General features: G+C 32.8%; 1 protein-coding gene across 3 annotated transcripts in view; it reads right to left on the reverse strand.

Moving 5' to 3' along the window:
- Nucleotides 1-22,586, reverse strand: part of CSMD3 (CUB and Sushi multiple domains 3) — a gene marked incomplete at both ends in the record, with an annotated part of 670,606 nt that overhangs the window by 540,434 nt on the left and 107,586 nt on the right. For all 3 annotated transcript variants that reach the window (XM_084281281.1, XM_084281280.1, XM_084281279.1), the window contains one exon: nucleotides 11,016-11,128. In XM_084281281.1, the coding sequence (XP_084137407.1) occupies nucleotides 11,016-11,128 (113 nt within the window). The remainder of the gene's footprint in view (nucleotides 1-11,015; nucleotides 11,129-22,586) is intronic.

Here is a 22,586-nt window from a genome sequence, read left to right on the forward strand (position 1 = left end):
TCTAAATTTACGAAGAAGTTTGCTTGAATGACGTTATTGGCTATAGAGCAATCTTCTGTTAAGAACTGTTTTTAAATAAGCATACATATTAGAAACAAAGCAAACCACCAAAAATCCAAAGCCGCCAAACACCTTGCAGAAAATTCTATTTCATTTTCAACAGGCAGAGAACTGTAGTATTTAGTAAGTAATTACTTCTTTATTCTTAAAGAAAAAAAAAAAAGTCTCATTATAATCACAGCAAAATGATAATGTTATAATGGTATTGTTCTGGATAACATCAGTGACTGACACAACTGGGAGCTTAATTACAAACCTAAAAAACATTCACTTATTTCCAGGCTGAACTATACATTTAACTATAGATTTAATGGAACTATACATTTAACTCATATGAAAAACTAGCAAACTTTGAAAATCTATTAAGATGAAAAAACGTGTCTGTTCTTGGGCCAGAGTTCTATATTATTGATATGCATGTTCAGCATCAGTAGTTTAATTTTTATAAGCACTATGGACATTTCAAAGTGTGCTATTGTGCATTACTGCTTCAAAATTTCATTGAACTATAATTTAAGAAAAGTGTGAAGGAAGAAACAGTTTATAAACATGGAGATGCATTTAATTTGATACTTTAATGAACACTGCATTAGTTTCTAAAGAATACAGTTTCAGCTTTATTGGATTACAGTTATCTCTACTTCCCTAGACATGGGATCAAAATGTGAATCTTAAATTAGATTGTCTTCAGATTTGTTTTTGTCCATGTATTGTATTTATCCTGTAGCTGATTAATGTAGATTCACAAAGAAAACATCAGAATCTCTTGGTAAATGTCTTTCAAGACTTGCAATGTCAATATATATATATTGCAATGCATATATATATTATATATAATATTATATATTATATATAATATATAATATTATATATTATATAATATATATTGTTCATTTTTCATGAACAATATATATATATTGTTCATGAAAAATGACATTGAATATATATGAAAAGAATAAAGTAAGGCTGATAGATAATTAAGATTTCAAATTAATTACTGTCTTAATTAAATTTTGATATGAACAGGTTGATAAACATGGTTTATTTAGCAACATTATTCTAAAAGAAATAAACTAAACAAAACACTGAAATATTGTCTTTTTTTTTTTTTAAATAATAACTAAGTATTGTCTTTTTTTTTTTTTTTTTTTAAATAATAACTAAGTATGACATAAAGAAGAAATGATAGATTGCTAATTGTTTTTAACTTTCCAGTAATGAGGTTTTGCATATGTTATAACTGATGAATTTATCTCCAGCCATTATGCTTGGAACAAAACTAGGCATAGTTCTCCATGTGGCTCTTTAATCAATTAGCTCTTATTTATTTATCTAATTTTTAGGATTTAGAAAAGAAAATGTAGTACCCAACTGGCAACAAGTAAGGTCAAATGCATAGTTATGGTAGAATAAAATACTGTTAATAATCAAGTGCATATCTTTTTAACTACAAATGATACGTTATTTTGTTAATACAAAAACATAAAATATAAGAAGGAAGAGAAGTTCTATTTTGCTGATTTTTTTTTCCATATTTTTTCTAAAATACAACTGTAAACCCTTGGATGCAGGAACAATCTTTAACTTTGCTTTTGCATAGTGTTATTAAAGTGACACAAAAGCCATACAGAGCCTTTGAGATGTACTAATGGTTAGATACACACTCTGCCTAGCACATCCCCCCTTCTTACAAGCCAGACCTACAGTCCTGTAAAGTTTGCTTCTTTCCTAATGCCCAGACTGTAATTTCTCAGAGCAAGAGCTGTTTGTTCAGCTACACAAATGCTGCCTCATGCTTTTCACCAAAGGATAGTAATATGGCCTTAAGGAGATCTAGAATTTCTAAGGGATTCTGAGGGTGAGAGCAAAGGGGATTATCTCAGTCCTTCTGGTTAGGAGAACTCTGGCTATGACCAAGTGAAGGAAGCCAAACAACGTTTAGATTGTTGGTGTTATCTTCCAGGGTCTGGCTACCTTAATCATGGTACCTCATATTAAAAAAGAAAGAGGACTGCTGGAAGGTGAGGCAGTGGAGTTCTTTATATGAGACAGTAACTGGAATGCATGGATCTCTGCCTAGGGGTGGATGAAGAGTGAGCAGAGAGTTTATGCGTAAGGATTAAAGGGTTTAAGTATCAGCCAGTACCATGGCTGATACTGTTGTGGGTGTTTGCTACAGGCCACCTAATCAGGAAGAGGAGGTAGATGAAGCCTTCTTCAGACAGTTGGAAATAACCTCTCAGTCACAAGCCCTGGTTCTCATGGGGGACATCAACCACACAGATACCTGCTGGGAAGACCATTCAGCTAGGCACAAACAGTCCAGGAGGTTCCTGCAGTGTATGGATGACAACTTTTTGACATGGTTGGTGGAGAAGCCAACAAGGAGAGGTGTTCTGCTGGACCTTCTATTAACAGATGAGGAAAGTCTAGTAGGAGATGTGAGGGTCAAGGACAACATTGGCTGCAGTGACTATGACATGGTGTAGTTCACGACCTGGCAAGGAGGAAGCTGGGCAAAAAAATAAGATTGCAGCCCTGGACTTCAGGGCAGCAAACTTTGGACTTTTCAGGGATCTACTTGGAAGAATCCACGGGTTAAGGCCCTAGAAGGAAGAGGAGTCCAAGACTTCACATCCTCCAAAGCTCAAGATTGGTGCATCCCTATGAGTAAGAAAGGAAGCAAAGGGTGCAGGATGAGCAGGGAGCTCCTGGTGAAGTTCAGACAGAAGAAGGAAGAAGAAGGACATTTACAGTATGTGTAAAAAGAGAAAGGCCACTTGGGAGGAATATATGGATTTTTTCATAGTATGCAGGAATGCAACAAGGAAGGCTAAGAACCATTTGGAATTGAATCTGGCAAGGGATGTCAAGGATAACAAGAAGAGCTCCTTCAAATACATCAGTAGAAAAAGGAAGACTGGGGAAAATGTTGGCCCACTACTGAATGGGTTGGGTGCCCTGGTGACAAAGGATACAGAGAAGGCAGAGTTGCTCAATGCCTTTTTTGCTTCAGCCTTTATTGCTATGGTCAGCCCTCAGGAATCTCAGACCTGACATTCACAAATTCATGGGCCCTGATGGAATGCACACGTGTGTGGCTGATGTTATTGCTAGGCCACTCTCCATCATTTTTGAAAGGTTGTGGAGAAAAGGAGAGGTGCCTGAGGATGGGAAGAAAGCCAATGTCATATCAGTCTTCAAAAAGGGCAAAAAAGGAGGACCCATGCAACCACAGGCCAGTCAGCTTCACCTCCATCCCTGGAAAGGTGATGGAACAGCTCATCCTGGAGGTCATCTCCAAGCATGTGCAGGATAAGATGGTGATCAGGAGATTCAGAGGTCCCTTCCAACCTCAGCCATTCTGTGAGTGTGTCTCTGTGTGCATTTGTTTTTCCTTTTACTTATTTATTATCCTCTTTTGTATTGAAAGGATCCTTGACTGGATAATCTTAAGGGTGCAGACACTCTCACCTTTTAAATTTCCTTACAAAGAAGAAATGACTGGCTGCGTGGACAAGGTAAGTGAAAGCAGTTGATTTAGCATAACTTGACTTTAGTAAGGCTTTTGGTATAATTTTCCATTGCATTCTCATTTGGCAGATGATGCAGTGTAGGCAGGATGAACATTACTGATCATTATGAGCATAAAAGAAACTGAAATAACCCATCAGTCAGCATTAGGACCCATACTGTCCAACATCTTCATGAACAGTCTGGGTGACTCAGTGCACTGTTAGCAAATTTGCAGATAAGAGTGAACCATGAAGAAATACTGATATGCCAAATGACAGTTTAAACCTTAGTGAACTGGAGGACTGAACCAATAGAAACCTCATAAAGTTCAATAAGAAAAAGAACAAAGTCTGGCATGGAGTGAAGTGACTTCATATATGGATTGATATAAACAGGGAACTGACTGGTTGAAATTCAGCAGATGCAGATGCAGAAGGCTCAGAGAAGAAGCCTGCAGCGACTTGAAAGGCAGTTAAAAAGAAGTCAGTGGATACAGATATCAACTTGAGAATTTCAGGCTGAGTGTCACGAAAACATTTTTCACCAGGACAGTAGTGCAACATAAGAGCACTTCTCAAAGACACCAAGGAAACATCTTCTTCAATGGCTTTCAAGATACAACTAAAGATGGTCACAGCTAACCTGATTTACCAGCAAGAAAATATTTTTGCTTCAAGCAATTTGGGCAACATGACTGCACAAGATATTGGTCAATATTTCTGTGATTCTATGAAAAAAATGCACTAGACAACAAAATAAAATGGGCTCAGACTGAGATATGACTGCAGAAAGGGGCAAATGCAATATTCAGGTGGTTATAATTACTTCTCTTTACAGCATAGAAAACATTTAGGATTCATGACACTCACAAAATGATAAAAACACAAAAGAATAACAAAATAATTTATAATCTGGAACAAAATATTTTATATTAAGACTTAAAAAGCTCATATTAAAGAAAAAGAATACTCTGAAGTATGTGACTTTATTGCACTACTTAAAAACCTAATATAAGAACAGATGCTAATATCAAGGGTCCTGTAATCTAGCAGATAAAAACAGAGCAAGAACCAGTGACTAGAAGTTAAAAATCAAAGTTTTAATTCTAAGTGTGGCAGGGTAATCAATGAAATCAAAGAAAGTGATAGCTTCTCTAAGATCTTGATGTTTTTAATGGCTGAGTTTGTCTCCAGAAGTTATTCTTTAGCCAAATTCTAGTTAGTGATTGCAATATCAAGAGAATTGGGTGAAATGAAATTTCAAAAAGAGAGAACTGTAATGCTGTTTTGTGCAACAGCATTACAAGTACTTCTGGCATTTAGGATTAGCATGGTAGTACTGAGGCAAAGATGTATTGTAACATGCAGGCTATACCGGAAGAAAGAAGTATTTTTCCAGACAATATATATATTTTATTTAGTAACAATGTTAAGTGTTAATTGACAGAATGCATTTTGGAAACGTGAATTTTTATATATGAATCTAAAAGTGATGGCTATGCATCTGTGTATAATGCATGGGAAATAATATTGAATTATAGTTTTGCCAGACAAAATATTTGAGGTATTTTTGATCTTTAAATATTTTTAAAAAAATTAAAATTTTTAAAATTAAATAATTTTTAAAAATTGATCTTTTTGTTTGTTTTGTTTCTTTTCTTGTCTGGATTATCAACCATATGATCAAAAGCAGATAATCTGAAATTTTAATTCTCTAGATGTGGTTACACTGAAATCACATCAATATAAAACAAACAAAACCCTTGTGACTTGACCTAACACCATATTTTATAGCTTACCTATTTATCTAGTTATTCTATCTATAAATTTTGCTTATGATTTGATAACTCTATTTACTAAATTAATGTTAAAATATTGTAACTTTCTCTTTAACTTCACTGTACCCGAAGAGTACAGAACTACTTTTCTTGAAGTAGTTCTTTCCCTGAACATCCAAGCACACTCTTTTTTTTTTTTTTTTTTTTTCATCACATGCTGTGGGTAGTGTCTGATCAGGCACTGTTGAGTTTTTTGTTGTTGTTGTTGTTTATTTTTTGTTTATTTTTTTTCTATATTAGATGTAGTCACATTTTCTGTGACTACATAGAAAACATGACAGATACTCATACTGGAAGATATGAGCTTCTTCCTTTTGACAGATACTCAAAAGGAAGAAGCTCTAGGACTATTTTTTTCCCCTTTGGTTTTCATTGAGTTGAATGGGAGTAAATATCCAGAATTTAGATTTCCTTCTTATATTTATTATGTTTCATTTTTGAAAACAGGAGTTTCCATGGTAAATGTATATGTTTAGGTAATTTAAACCATCTCTTTTGAGTGTGTATGTTTTTGGACTTTTCTTTAAGAAACAGTAGGGAAATGTAATTTAATTCCATTTTTAGTAAGGGCTTGCTGAAACAATCTTTTCACAGAAAGCAGAAACACACAAAATAGCTATGGCAAAATCTGAACAATAAAAGAAAAAAGAAGAAAAGAAAGAATCCTATAGTATCTGTCATATAGTAAGTTTGGTGAAAACTTCACAGCTTAAAGTCTGTGGCTTTTACAACACTAACCTAGCAATCACTTTTTAAGTGTACCTTTTACAGATACCACTCCAACATTAAACAATAATTCAATACCAGTCCTTTTATTTTTTATTTTATTTTATTTTATTTTATTTTATTTTATTTTATTTTATTTTATTTTATTTTATTTTATTTTATTTTATTTTATTTTATTTTTTTGATATGAAGTTAGTTGTGATGTTGTTTGCTTAATACAGTCAATACCTTGTGTACATTACCTAAATGTGAGATTTAGATTATCTGTAGCCACATTTCTGAATTCTGGTATGCAGGAGAGCTAAAAATAGATTACATAGGTTCAATAGATTTGTTCACATTTTCTAGCTCTGTACAAACTGCCAAAATTATTTTTAACATTCACATCCTGGCAGTTTAAGTCCTAATAATATTTCTGTTATACATACTTCAATAATCCTGTATATCAGCTACCTTTTTTTTCTGAGTATTTCTGAAATGAATGCATGATTGGTCCCTAAAAGTCACTAACTGGAAACTCTGTTCTGTTAATAATCACCATCTACTTTCCTACCTCTCTTTCCCATCATCAATGAAGACGAGATCAATCTTGACATGTTTAACATTGCTCTCAAAACCCCCAAAAAGCATTTCAGTTAGATTGCTGTGTTCCTACAGTGCCACTCCAGTGAAAACATCAAGACCATTTCATTATTTATAATGTCTAATAATCCACTGTTATACTTCAGCTTTAAATAAGAAGTGTAGACATTCAAAAAAATGAAATGATATTTCATAACACTATTATAACTAATTATAAATTATTACATCCAGGACATTCAGAGTTTTCAGTATATGAATAATCCATAAATGAAGTTATTTTTTCTTGCTCATAATCAATAGAATAGCACAAAAATGCCTATCATCTTTACATTGAATAAAGACTGCCACAAAATTTCAGTAAAATTGTTATTGAAGTCAATGATTTTTAACTATGCCAGATACCTTTTTAATAACTGTAAAATAACCCAGTAAGTACAAAAGGAATCACTGTTCAAAACAGGACTGTGTTCACTGTGGACCCTTGCTGTGTGGTCCAAGGTACTGTGTTGCTTTCTTTCTTAGCAGCTGTATTTCCCCTTCCTAGTCACAATGAATAAAGCTGCCTTATATCTCAGGACAACAGGAAATAGAAAAGCACTTCTCAAACTCTTCTGTTCAAAAAACAAAATAATTATGCTGAAAATAACATAAAAAAGGAAGAACTACACAGTGACTTGATTAAATTATCAAATAAGGGATTAATTATAACATTTCTCCTCTACATATTACCGCCCATACATGTTATACAAACCCTGGAAGCTACTATGAAAGAAAGGGATGATAGAGACTTTTCAATAAACAAACAAACAACAACAAAAAAAAAACCAGCAATAACTAACAAAACAAACAACAGCAACAAAAAAGGCAGAGAATTAGAGAATCAGCAGACAAGCAATTCCCTCATTCCTCACTCCAGCAAGCAAAGCTATAATATTGGGCAGTGATGAAATGAATAATAATAAAAAGCACTCTGCTGGAAATTAGTGTAGATCAAGTATTTTTCTTAAAAACACCTTATTTTTTTATTGTATTTCATCATTTTCTACTGTCACTGTATGGGAGGTATTTTTCATTTCAGTAATCTGTTTCAGTTCTGTCTCATTAAATCCTTTCCCCACCTTAAGGGTGTCATGCTTTATAGGTATATTTCTCATATGCATTCGTTCTCAAAAATGAACATAAAGAAGTATATGCACAATGGTACCAAAGCTAACCCAAATTTGACATGGAGAAAGAAAAGACAGAAGAAGGAAAGATACAGACTGAGTCTTACAGTATTGAGATGAAGAGACCAGAGTGGGTATTTCTGTGGTCTGTTGAGTATTTAATTCGATTTAATGCAGTTCCAGGGGCTTATATAAGATTGGTAAGTACATTCCTATTTACTCAATCATATATTTTAAATGTTTCCACAAATATTTTTATTGTTTTCCTATGCCAAGAAAGTCCACAGTAGATGTATATGTCTCGCAGACTCTGTCAGATACTTTGGAGTTTTTTACTGAGTTTCAGCTCAACTGAAAATAATCAAGGATGAGAAAATATGTCAGGGACAGAGAAAGAGATGTTGACAGGCCTTTTTACTTTTATTTATTTTTTAAGATAATGAAAAATAATACACTCCATTTAATCATATGCTTATGTCCAAACATTTCAAAGAAAAGTATTTTAAATAATCACTGATTGTGAAACATATGTTCCTTCTTTTTCAAATCACATTACACCTGGATCTGAACCATTCAGGTATATGTCTATACTGCTCACCCTGTCCTCTCATACTATCTCTGTCTATAACTTTGCTTTATTGCAATGATGTGTTGCTAATCATTTCTATTTTAGGTTTCAAATTACATATCCATAATGAAGCACTTAAGTATGGATCTGATATTTAGGCGTACTAAGTATGCAGATGTTTCATCGGGAAGCTAACAAGGAGCTACTGGGCAATCAAAATTGTTGAAAATTGGGTACTAGGTAGAACCAGATCTGAAAATGTTGATTGCAGGGTTATACACCTTCACAAAGAGTACAAGAACAGAAATAGAGATTGATCTGATGTGATTATCATTTAAATACATCTATTTTATCACATTAAGGAATGAGACATGAGATGAATATCAACTAATGAGTTTTCGTTTCTTTGCTAGTTGGGTATAAAGACAAGTAGTATCACAGGAAATCAAAAAAACAGGCACTGAAAGAAAAAAAAACATCTCTCACTGAATATAGCTGCCTTAATGCAGCTCTCAAAGAAGTAGTTCTGGCCTCCTAAATAAGAGACTCCAGTGAACTAGAACTTTGGAGTCTAGCCTAATTGATCTTGATATTTCTGATTTTACAGAATAAATCTGAGATTCAAAAACAAACAAACAAACAAAAAAAAACCCACGAGTATCAAATTAAAGGTAACATGTTTATGTTTTGTTCTAAAATACTGTTTTCTGTGATTGAAGATACTATTTACTCACACTTCTCAGTGATGTTAGGAGCTAGATATGAGCATGATATTTTAGCCTGCAAAGGAACTATCTGAGGAGCTAGTCATCTGTGAAGTCATTGTTGATCTTGCATTTTAGGTTTAATCATTCTCTGTCAAACTGAAATGCATAGTACCCTTTCTGCTAGCATTGGTAGTGTAAAACCCTTCATTATGCAATGTATGAGGATACCAGATTATACTATATATAGTAAATTTAAATTTTTTGATTTATGAAACCAAATCAGTCATAAAAAATGCTACATATTTTCCTAGTATGCATAAAAGAAGGATGTACCACATTTTGTAAAGTAAAAATTCCATAGTAATTACATAGTAATTACAGCAGTTTTGTAATCACACTGCTGGAGAGCAAAGTTATTGAACACTTGAAAAATAAACAAACTACAAAGCAGCTATAAACCAGCCAAAATCAGTTGTTAACACACAGAGTCAATGTCTATTTTGTAAATTATCTTAACATAACTGTATATAGGTGGGAATTTCTGTGTGAAGTAGCATTTTAATACATTATAGCTGAAAGTAAGCTATGTCTATTGCTGAAGACGTTTTACTTCAGAGTCAGTATTGGCTGCTTTATTTCTATGGCAGCTCTTCATGTGCATTACCAGTTTTTGGATATTTTAGTAGATCTCAGTGTGAATCAGCTATTTATGTTCTGAAAGATTAGTTCTCTGTTGCTGATGGACTGAGTAGGGTACAACAACAGCCTTGGAGCTTTTCCAGGATGTTTACTATAGCTCCTAGCTTGCCAACAGATACATTTAACGAAGCAAAAAGATTAACTGTCCTTACATCAATAAGGAAAAGGAAAAGGAAAAGGAAAAGGAAAAGGAAAAGGAAAAGGAAAAGGAAAAGGAAAAGGAAAAGGAAAAGGAAAAGGAAAAGGAAAAGGAGAAGGAAAAGGAAAAGGAAAAGGAGAAGGAAAAGGAAAAGGAAAAGGAAAAGGAAGAGGAAAAGGAAGAGGAAGAGGGAGAGGGAGAGGGAGAGGGAGAGGGAGAGGGAGAGGGAGAGGGAGAGGGAGAGGGAGAGGGAGAGGGAGAGGGAGAGGGAGAGGGAGAGGGAGAGGGAGAGGAAAAAGAGAAAGAAAAGGAAAAAGAGAAAGAGAGAAAATACTTTTTGTTTATATCATGTAAATATATGTTAGAATTTATAATCTCAGTGCCAAGAAAATTATTATAAAAAACAGATGGATCATATACTCCAGCTCTTCAAATATGACTTAAGTGAGCTTGATTATAAACAAGATCTTTCCTGGAACATGGAAACTGAACTATGAACTATTATGAACTATTATGAACTTCTAGACTTCAGGAATGCATCTGCCGTCTCACTTGCTCTAGGGTCTGTGTGAAATTGGCAGACAATTACCAAACCACAGTAGTGAGGTAGCTTCATGGTAGTTCAGAGAGCTGAGTCAGCGTTTCTTCTATGCAAAATCATGAAACTTGCAGATAAAAATTTAAATATTAAATTCAGGAGTAACAAGCAGTGTCTTGACACAAATTTGGATGACCACATCTTTGAAAGACTAGAAAGATTAAGATTTCCTTTTCAGAATTCAAAAATTTGGCATTATTTAAGTAAATGTCAAAAAAGATTCTTTTCTGGGTGGGATTGCAGACAGTTTTAAGTTTTCTGGTTTCAGATGGGAGTCATACAATTTGAATGACTGCAAGAAAAGCAAAAGCAATGTGGATAAGGTTTATATGTGTGTTTGCACAGCTAGGACATTTAATTTTGTTATGTATAGACATCAGAGAAAAAATCCAAATCCTTTTGTTAAGCATGTCTTACCTTCATAGTAAACTTTGAACCCATGAGCACTAACAGCAAAGTCACTTGTCAAGCGCAGTGAAAATACAGATTTTGTACTTGTCACAGGTGGAGGAAGATGAAATCCTGTTAACCTACAAAATAAAAAAAAAATACAACTCATGGTTAATTGTCTTAAAAATAAAACTGTATTATAGCTTGCTGTGAATACATTGCTGTTTCATCATTGAAGGGGCAGACAACTTCAATGACAGACAAACAAAGTATATTATATACATATTATATATAACTTAAAAGTTTTATATGATAGTTTAAGACATCAGTATAAAATATCAGGAGTTTTCATGGACACTGAGTCAGGTAAGGTACACTGGTTTGAGAAAATGTGTGTAGTAGAGATGATTGTATGATATAGAAACTGGACTTTAAAAAGTGTCTAGAGTATCAATGGAAGAAAAAAAATAAAACAGCCAATTTACACTATTTAGGGTTATGTTCAAATTTGTATTGCATTATTAATTTTATACGGACTTGTCTTAAAAGTTATAGTGGATGAATTTTCTGCTGCAGTATAATGGAACATGGTTCATAAAGAAATCTCTCTTGAAGTGAATTACAGGGTTGCTAGGGAGCTGAGGGTTTGGTGGAGTGTTTTAATTTTTGTTTGTTTTTTTGTTTGCTTGTTTGGTTGGTTGGTTGTTTTTTTGTTTGTTTTTAATTAAACCCACTATATGTGAGATGCATATGAAAGGACAATTTTGTGTACTCATAGCACTGGTGACATGCACTACAGATATCCATCTCTACGCGTTCTTTTTGTTTGATGTACATATGGCAGCATTTATTTTTTCTAAATGATTTGGAAATATTCTAGGAGAATATAACCTCATCAGGCTTCAGAATATAACCTCATCAGGGTATCAGACCAGTAATCCCCATGCTATCTACAAGTCAAAAAAATCTAAAGAACAAGTTGAATAATTTGGCAGTGTATGCTCACCAGCAAATCTGGACATGCCATTAGAGCCCAGTTTGTCTTTTGTGGCAATTGTGTGGCATAGGTTGACTTACTTTATTAATGTTTAGTGTTAAATTGTTTTCATGTGTTCGTAGCTGAGCACTGTAGTGCACTATTTTTGGTTACAGTCATAACTGGTAAGACAACCAAATGGTAAGGTACTGTTACAGCATATGCAAGAAGTCATCAACACATGTATCCAGAAACCTGTCATTGGTTTTGTCATTTGTATCTTCACGAATAAAGTAATTAAACCAAGACTAGATTTAAACAACTTATGTTTAATATGCAGAGGCAGATTATTATTTGCAGAACACTTTGGATTTAGTAAGCACATTTTAAATTTGATTGCAAGAATATAGTTTAATTCAAAGAATAAAACAAATTAATAAGATTCTTACCTCTCCCAAATGAGCATAAGTATAATTATTTGACAAGTCAAGATAAAGCACTTTTCCTATTAACTTTTTCATGATCTAATAAATACATTGATCCATTGGTAAGTATCACCACATGAAAATAAACTGACCAAGATAAAACCAAGCCAAATAATTTCACTAAAAATTTAATTTGCAGCACTCAGCTCCTGTCTATTTACCTACTCAATGATTTGAGGGAATTGTGGAACACATACCCACAAGAAAGAAGTACAAATTTATGCCAAGGTGTTTATTTTTTATGAGTGGCTTGTATGCACAAGGTGGGTAAGGGATTTTTAAAATGAAGACATTACTAGCTTATCATCCACTACATTTTCTTTTCCTAAAAGATTATTATTACAACTGTTCATGATGACATTTAGCTTTCAGGGATGTGACATTTATCACCATCATTATCCTGCTACTCAGAAAGGTAATGATTGATTGTTTCTTTAATTTCATTTTTGCACAGAAATTTGTATAAAAAAAAAAAAAAAACAGTTTTTATGTGTGCATTAGTGGGTGCAAAATTAAAAAGAATTTTAAATAAGAATAAAATGATATTCCTCTATAATATTATTTGGTAAACTACTACAAATTTTCAAAAGGAAATGGAATGTAATTTGCTCGGACAATTGAAGTTATTTAGTAATTTGACAGCTTGAGTATTATTCATTGTGTAATCCAGGTCTTAAGTCTCATTTGTATGTAAAATTCTACAAAAAGCTACAAATGCTAACTAGAATAATTTTCTTTGATCATATAAAGCAAGTCCATAATAACTCAAGGAGAAAGATACCAGATAAACAGCAAAATGCCTGCAAGGTAATATATGCTACATTGATCTGATCATCACGGGTCTAGACAATGGACAGGGATGCTACCAACTAGATTAGGTTGCCCCAAAAAAGAAAACCTTTAGGTGGGGCACATGCCAAGTAAGCAGTCATCTCCTGAACACAAACACATCAAACACATATTAAACACACTTAAAATTCAATTTTCTCTTTAGGAGCTCAAGTGTTCTCTCTTTCTCTCTCTCTCCTTTTTTTTTTTTTTTTTATTTTTTTCTTCCTTCTTTATTTACTACATTTTTTATTTAATTTTCCTTCCACTACTGGTTTTACTGGTTCTAATTTGTACAAAATAATGCAGAAACATAAAACATGTCAATTTATTATAACTTTGCAAAATTAGAAAAAGTGTCTGAATCCATTCTCACTTTTAGTTTGATCTCCAAACAATCATTTATTTTTTTTTACATCAAACAAAGAAGATAGATTCTGAAAAAGATTCTATGTATAAAATAAAAGTAGGTAAAATTAATACTTTTCATATTTTCACTGAGAATCTTCCCCACGCATAAAGCCATTTTTTCTGAAGACAGTAGAAACATTATTCCATATTAGATATTTTAAAAAATCAATTATCTGATATATTCAAAGCATAAATGTAATATTTCTAATGATAATTTTTGCCTTTGTAATATTAATGTAACTTTTTTTTTTTTTTTAATAGTAATGTAATTTTGCAAACTATGTTTCGGTCCATGTGATACATATGTAACTCAATAATCTTTGGAGAATATTATTATAAGAAACCATAGTACATGAAAAAACAAAGTTGCAAAAACTGTGGTCTACTCCCATTAAAATAATACAGTATTCCTGACAATTGTATTGTTTGATGTTATGTTCAGTAACTTCATAAATATTATTTATGTGGACACTGCCATTTAGTGCTTACCAAATAATAACTTAGGAAGGTACTGTTAGGACTTGCTCTTTTTGGACTATATGCTGATGAATTAACTATTAGCTGGTGAGGTTGCATCTGTATGTTAGTATATTCACATACACTTCTTTGGAAAGTAGCAGATGATTAAAATTAATATCTGACTTGCCTGATGTTGCAACCATTCAACTTCAAATTTGTGTTTTTATGTGCCAAACTCTTAACATTTTCCCACTAGTTCTGATTAGTGGGGGGAGGGAGGCAATTGAAACAACAGCATAGATATCCTCCATTGAAGAGGTTGCTTATTTGCATTTTGAAAGATATTGCTCTTCTTACCCACAGTTTCCTTCTGCATTTATAAGATAAAGTTTGCATCTGGTTGATTGAAATAAAAGGCACATTTTCATTTTTCTCTGCTAATACTCAATAAATATTTGTTTCTGGTTACCCCTGAGTTGTACATGCTATGGAATTTTCTTATTTTGCATACTGAGATATCACATGATTACATATATGATTACTTAATAAAGTATGAGTTTTAAAATGTTGGTGTATTCAATTTAATATTCGGATTTTGACTGCCAAATTAAAATTAATTATTTCCCCACTAACATATGTCTGGTTGTTCTCTTTCAAGACAATGCAAAACGTAGCATCTGTTTCACTCTGTTTTGTGGCATTTTTTAATTCAGTATTTCTCCCATAATTCCTCATAAATATGATCTCTGAACTGAATAAACTTAATAGCAGAAAGTTGCAAAAGCAACTAAAAACTAAATAGTTAAAAACTAGATTGTTAAAGAGCAGTAGCAGTTAATCATAAGAGGTAGCCAATGGAAAAAACTAGGACAGTCAAGGGAATATGCATTTAAAAATTAAAGTATGCATTACACTACTAAGATCTTTGAAGATATCTATGGCATTAAATACATTATTTAAACATCAGTGGTGATTTTATGTTTATGAAGAAGATAGGAAATTAAATTACTTAAAAGAAATAGTTATCTACAACTATCATTTACATATATCCTTGTTTTTGCATAAGAGCATGCAACATCTAAGTAGCCCAGAAGGTATTACCTCAGTGTTTCTCTTTCTTCCCTAAACCTGAATTGTCTATATCACATACAAAATGTTGTACGGGTCTTTCAGTCTCTAAATATTGGATTTCTATATCGAATTCCACAGCCTAGTGCTTGAGATTGAAATGTAATCTTTTTAGCATCTTTTATCTTCTCAGTGTCCACTGTAAACTAGAATGAACCCTACAAGTGAAAGAAGTAGATTTGTTCCAAGCTCGCTTTGGCTTTCCCATGCCTCTTAACAAAATTACGTTAATCTTACCAAATAGAAAGGCTGTCCCACCAAAACAAAACAAAAACAACAACAAAATTGTCTGTATATCTCCAAATATTTATTGCACATTACAGGAAAACAGGATAATTCAGGTTGGAATGGACCTCAGGAGGTTTCTGTTTTAACCTGTTGCTCAAAGAAGGGTTAGCTCTGAGATCAGAGCAAGTTGTTCAGGTCTTTGTTCAGCTGAATATTGAAAATCTACAGGGATGAAGATGAAGACGTGAAGTTTGATCCAATTCTTAACAGCCCATATACTGATATACAGTGTCATATTCAAGTTCTTCAGTCTCCTAGTAACATTTTTTTTCACCTGATCTAACATAACTAAGTGATCTCAAATACCAGGAGCAAGTACCTTGTACTTCTAATATCCTTATTGTCACAATGTACACCAAAGTAGGAAAGTACTCTTCTCCCCAGTGAAGGAACACGTCCCAAGAAAAAGAAATCAGGATTTAGAATTGTAAAAGCCCAAATTTCTGTCATTTTTTCTTACAGTCTTTGATCCGAAGAAAATACTGTAGTTAGTGGGTGGAGGCTAGACAGGAAGAAAACAAAACTCAGGGGAAAATTCTAAGGAAATATAGATTGCCAAAGAGAAACACAATGTCTAACACGTCAACCTACAAAAGTTTGATGGTGGAAAATAAATTGAAGTACAGAGCTACTAGGACAAATTAGTGCGTTTTATTCTTTACCATAACTTAAGTAAAAATTAACCGATTAACATGTAAAACAGCCGTAAGTCTTTGTTAGTGCATAATGCTAGTTATTTCTTGTACAGACCTTACAGGAATATTTCTGTATTTGCAAAAAGACATCTTACTTCTCTTACTTTCTAATAGATGCTTGGGGTAGGTTTTTCAAGTGTATTTATTTATTTATTTATATTTCTTATTTAGATAAAAGCAAAAATTAAGTTTCACACTAAAAAAAAAAAAAGAAAATGAAAAAAGAAAATAATAAAAACATCTTAAAATCAGACCAGAACATTTCTGAGTGTAAGAAACTACTGCATTTTTTAGACATAAGACATTAAATATCTAAATGTCTGAGACTCCTATCTGTAAAATCAAGTCAACAACGTTTTCATGATGACATATTTATGATTGCTGTAGTAACTGTTAGAGCAAAACTAGTTTCCCTTTACATGTTCAATGTTGTGGTCTTTTCTCACACCCATTTTCAATGGATCTATTCATGCATCCATGCCTTTCTGGATTTTTAGCACAATAAACCATGTCAAAACAGCAGGTTCAGAAAACATCACAGACTAAAATGTCAAGGGGTGATAGTACTTAGTCCAAGAGAGGATCGGATATACTAAAAAGGAACTGTGGATCATACAATTGGTTATGATAGCAATTAAGTCACTGCTCACACATATTAATACATTTTGGACAGAGAAATAATGACTTAAACTTCAGGATTTTATTGCTATTGTTTTTGTAGATATGCTCCATTTTTTTTCCATCATTATATTGTAATGTAAAATAATCTAGAACAACTAAACATTGTAATATTGTAAAAATAACTAGAATCATAATATTGAATTATATCCCTTTCTAATCCTTCCTTCTCTAAACATTTTCCACCATTTAACCACTATTTATTTCCTATAGTACTCAAATAATCAAATATCGTATTCTTTCCTAGTGTTCTGCTATACTTTTAGAAAATAACTATTTTAATTTAAAGGAGATCTATTCATCAATTCACAATAATAGATTTCTATTAAATTTAAGAGTGGCAAATTAGAACTGATAAGAGATTCTTATGATAAGATATTATATGTTGAACTAGTTCTTTTATTAATCCAAAAGTTTAAAAAGAATCCATAAGCTGATTGGACATGTAGCTAGTAAGTAAATTTAGAGTTTTGCAGTATATCACTGAAAGAATTGCCAGTTTTAGAAAGGATACAAAAATATCATAGTTCATACTTAACTAGCCTCTATTAGTGAGGCTAGTTAATTAATTTATTTATTAGTGTAAATAATTTGAGGCTTTGTAATTTGTGTATTTTATGTGGGCTTTATGTACACGTGTCAAGCCTTGGGTAACAGGTGAGGCTCTGTGAGAACAGGCCAGGGCTACGTTCTGTTAGATACTGTCAGTTCCAGCCATTTCCAATGGTCCAACTGCAAGATACAGCTGAACCCAGCAGCCAAGGAAGTGGTGCCTCTGGGAAAGCAGATTTCATTAGGGCAATATGCTGCCTGGCAATGTGAGGAACAAGGGAAAGAAAGTGAGAAATAGCACTGCAGGCACCAATGTAAGAGAAGGAGGGGAAGGAGGTGCTCCATGCACTGGAGCAGTGATTATTCTCCAGCCTGTGAAGCATGGTGGAACAAATATCCACACCATGGCCAATCGAAGATCCACACTGGAGTAAGGGTAAATATGAGGAGAAAGGAGAAGTAGAGAGAAGCTGTTATAGACTATCCCCATCTCTCCTGCACCACTCAGAAGAGATAGGAATGGAGGAGTGAAGTTGAGCCTAGGAAGAAGGGGGAAGTGAGAAGAAAGTGTGTTAGTTTTTGTCTTTGTTTCTTACCATCCAACTCCATGTTAATTAGCAATAAATTAATTTTCCCCAAATTGAGTCTGTTATGTCTGTGATAGTAATTGGTAAGTGTTTTCCCTGTCTTTATCTCAACACAAGTTTTTTCATCTCATTTTCTCATTCTGTCCTGTTGATGAGGGAGACACAAAAGAGCCGGGGGGGGGGGGGGGGGGGGGGGGGGCATCTGACAGCCAGCCAAGGTCAATGCACCACAACTTTTGTCATTCATGCATGCCAGTTCAGAAAATAAATAAATAAATAAATAGAAATCTCAAAAACTTGATAGAAAGCAAAAGCACTACTACTCAGTAGTAGACAACTTATCTGCTCAGTCTTTAAGATTTTGGCTATGAATGCACTCACATTTGCACATTGAGAACTTATTAAATGTGCTGAATTTTAGCTGCTACTATTGCAAGTTTAACCTGTAGCATTCTTAGAAAATTTAACTAATGTTGGGTCTTCCTATTTGATTTCTCGGGAAGAAAATATTTAGCCATAAAGTTAGAAAGAAAGTTAAGAAATGAAAAATTGTTTTTAAAAAATAATTTCAATTCAGATATGAATAGGAGTAACTCCTACACCTTTGTATGTCTACTCAGTTTAAAATAAGTAAAATTTGTCTTAATAATATATAGAACAAAACAAACAAGATTGAGCAGAAGAGTGACAGGGTTCAAATCCTACTCTCACTATAATTTGTTAATAAAAAATTCTTGTATTCAAAAAAAGATTATCAAAACAGCATATGATTTATTAACTAATTTATTTGTTCAAGTGATACTTTTTCCCTGTCAAAATGCAGAGAACTGTTCATTATTTAAAATAATGATCATAGGCCAAAGCTGAATATTTTTAATTGAACAGATGCTTTTAACTAGAGAATAAATTGCTCATCAGTTTCTGGTGTGATCATTTTCTTTACAAAGAATGTTTCTAAAAACAGTCACTATCCATTATCAGTCTGAAATTTTTATTAAACAGCTCTCCACTCATTTTTAGTATCATCAGTGAAACAGACATTAAATATAATTACCTTTCCTAAGACAGTCAATTGAGCTTAATACATCAAAAATATCAAGAAAAAAAAATGGAGTAAGAAGAACCATGTATCTCACTACTATACAAAAAAATTCTTTAAAAATCTCTAGGGTCTGGATTTGGCTGCTTCTTGGATAGAAAAATAGATCAGAGTAAAACATATCAAACGACTTACATTTAAAGTACTCAAAAACATTTTTAGGTCCTTAAAGTAACAAGATTTTTTTTTTTTTTTAAAAAAAAAACAGTACATATTTTTACTCTCTAACATCTAAAACACTATAATATCAGAGTTTACTTTTCTCTTCTTAAAATTGGGTTAGGATGAATAGCATAGCTTTTGAAGCTTTTGGAGCTTTCTAAGCATCAGAGCAGAAGCCTTCTCCTTCCACCTTTCCCGCAGCTCTACCACTGATTTCACAAGGCTTTACACAGTCCTCTGTGAATTGGTTCATCTAACCACCCTGTTGAAGAACTAATCCATTAAAAACAAAAACAAGCCTATTCAGTTCACAAAGGGAAGCATATCTACAGGGTGATGAGCCTGATGAGGACCAAAGCCAATGGAAGTGACGGGAAGGATCAAACATAACCAAGGTCAGAGCCAGTGTTGTTTCTTTAAGTGACAACAATCTTTTTGATGATCTTAACTATCTTCTGTAAATTTAACCTTAATGTGTGAAAATAGCACGATATGGAAAGGAGAGATGCCATATTTTGCTTATCAACACTGTAAGTGCCAGGAACTTCCAGAGCAGCTTCAACTTATATTAAATATTCTACCAAGTTTTGGAATTCATCCATGAGCAAAATGATGTTATCATTGTACATGTTATTTCTGTTCTGGTACATAGATAAAGTTGTAGTAGCAGGGCATGTGAAGGAGGAAAAGCTATCTGCTATTATATCTATTATTTTATATTTATATGTAAATATATAAATATATTTTATAAATCTCTTTCTTAGAATATAAAGTCATTGTTGAGTAATAGCAAAAAAATAGAATAAATCCTATCATTTCATCATCTATTTTAGCTGGAAAACATACTTCAGAGCTTGCACTGCAGTAGTTAAAAAAAAAATATATATATATATATAATAATCCATGGATTTTATTTCATTCCATTTTCTTCCAGAAATCTTGTACTCCAAGTCAAAAGCTACCTACTTTTCTCACAGTCTCCTGTTCACTTTAAAGGAGAAAATATAGCCTGAGTATAAAGCAAAGAGTAAGACAGAAGCTCAGGAGATGTTAGAGGAAAATCGTCCTCCTCCAACACCAGATATTGCTATCCTTTTACAGGAAGGCATATGGTACTTCAAGGCAGAACCTGAATCCACTGCAGTGGAGAATGAAGTATGTGTAAAGATTTCATTTTAGACTTCTGCAGTGAGAAATTAATCTTTCTATTTCCCATATCCATTCTAAAATGCCCTTGAGGTGGGAGGAACAGCAAAACTTTTTGGTTGCTTGAGAGGAAGTGATAATAACACAGAAAATAATAGAAAAATGCAGGGTAACAGAGACAGCCACATCCAAAACAAAGTAGAGGAGAAAGCCAAGATAAAATGGAAAATATTTTTAATTGCAGATCTAAAATTGTAAGGGAAACAGATCTGGGGGAAAAAAAAAGCTGTGATATTGAAGACATTATTTACCGCATCATGTCATAAGTGAAATAACATAAAAATAAATAAATAAATAAATAAATGAACACACAGATAAGTAAGGGGCTGTAGATTAATGTTTATATTACATGAGCACATAGAATATAAATGAGTCATTTTCAGTCCCATAACAGGTAGGTATATAATTCCATATTGATCATTATATCCAAAAAGTCACAGCAAATTTTACACATTTGTGCTTGACAGTAGTTTCAATCAAGAAGATGAAAAGCATATCTAAGAAAATACATGCTGAGTTTAAAATTGAAAATAAGGTCCCTCTTCAAAGGGACTAGGAAAATGTAGATTTTCATATATTTTTTAAACTTTTTCTTTACCCCCTGAAAATCAATGCATGTGAACTGTTTGATCTTCTGTCCTCACAAATAAAAGGTATAAGTTTCTCTAAGAAAAACAAAAAAACATAATCTCAGCATAGTTAATTTTCATATTTTTCAAAACAAAATAATTAAGTGTAATTTTCAAATTAATAGACTGCTGTCTTCAAAGAACTCCTATGATAAGAAATGAACAGAAAGAAATGGTAATGATCAAAAGAACTGCTGTTTACAAAGGACAGTGAAACATTTTAATCTGGTATAAAATAACAGAAAGGTATCAGGTACCCAGTTCTAACCTGCACTTTTGAAAATCTTCCCTTAATATGAGCATTTTTCCAAAATTAATGTATTAATTATAATTAATTATAATTAATATGTACAATCAATTTAAAATGGCTGCATCATTATCATCAACACTTTTTATACACTTTCTATAAAAACTATTATACTATTAGGCTATTATTTATATTATACTTTTAATCAAAACTTATATATATATATCAGAGATCCTTAGTGCTCGCTCAATTTGATTCAGAATCCAACATAATCACTGGGTATCTTCCCACTGATTTCCCTGGGATTTGAATCACACCTTTAGTTCCTTTACATCCCTGCTCTGAACTTTGCCATTTAAATAAAGTGATCTGCATTTTCTGAGTAACTGAAAACCAAGCTTTTATCTTGATATACATAAAAGACCACTGAAAAACATCACCTGCCTGAAACAAATTAGTTAGCATATAAAAGTACAGAGCTTTTCAACTATATATATATTCTTAATAGGTAAGAAACATAGTTAGTCATTCCAAAAGTCATGAGGACAAAATGCAGCTTACCCTTGACAACAATAAATGCACTAGAATATTATCCTCAATTTTATATATAGCCTGAGAATGTAGTCTATTACATGTCATTCTGCTATGCATGAAAGCATACAGTGTTGTACTATTGTTCAAAAATTTTAACATAATGCTTCTCTAATTTTCTTAAATATTAAGGAATAACTAGAACTGTTATTGCAGCAATAACTGAGTAATTAGTTTTACAGTTTTAAGAACACACTCTTTGAATATCTGTACTGCTCCACTGTTAGAGACAGCCATTTCAAAATAAAATACTGCTTTTCTATACAAAGTAACACTTCTACTAAACATTGCTAAGAAAACTTTATAACGAAAAGGTCTTTTTGATTATATTCTGATAATCCAGAATTTTAGCACAAAGATAAATTCAATCCAATTCTTGGAGTGTCACGACCATTTAAAGGAAGAAAATTTAAGATATTCTGTTACATTTGCTGTAAAGAGGTAAGAAGATACAAATACTGTTTGTCTCTTTATATACTATTAGACAATAGCTATGCTTGTATAAATGCAAATAGTTCTGCCAGGTCTGCACCCAGTTTGTACTTTAAATGTGGGATAGGATTAAATAAAAATAAAT

The sequence above is a fragment of the Netta rufina genome (assembly GCF_964035555.1).
Source record: "Netta rufina genome assembly, chromosome: 2".
NCBI classification, from domain to species: domain Eukaryota; kingdom Metazoa; phylum Chordata; class Aves; order Anseriformes; family Anatidae; genus Netta; species Netta rufina.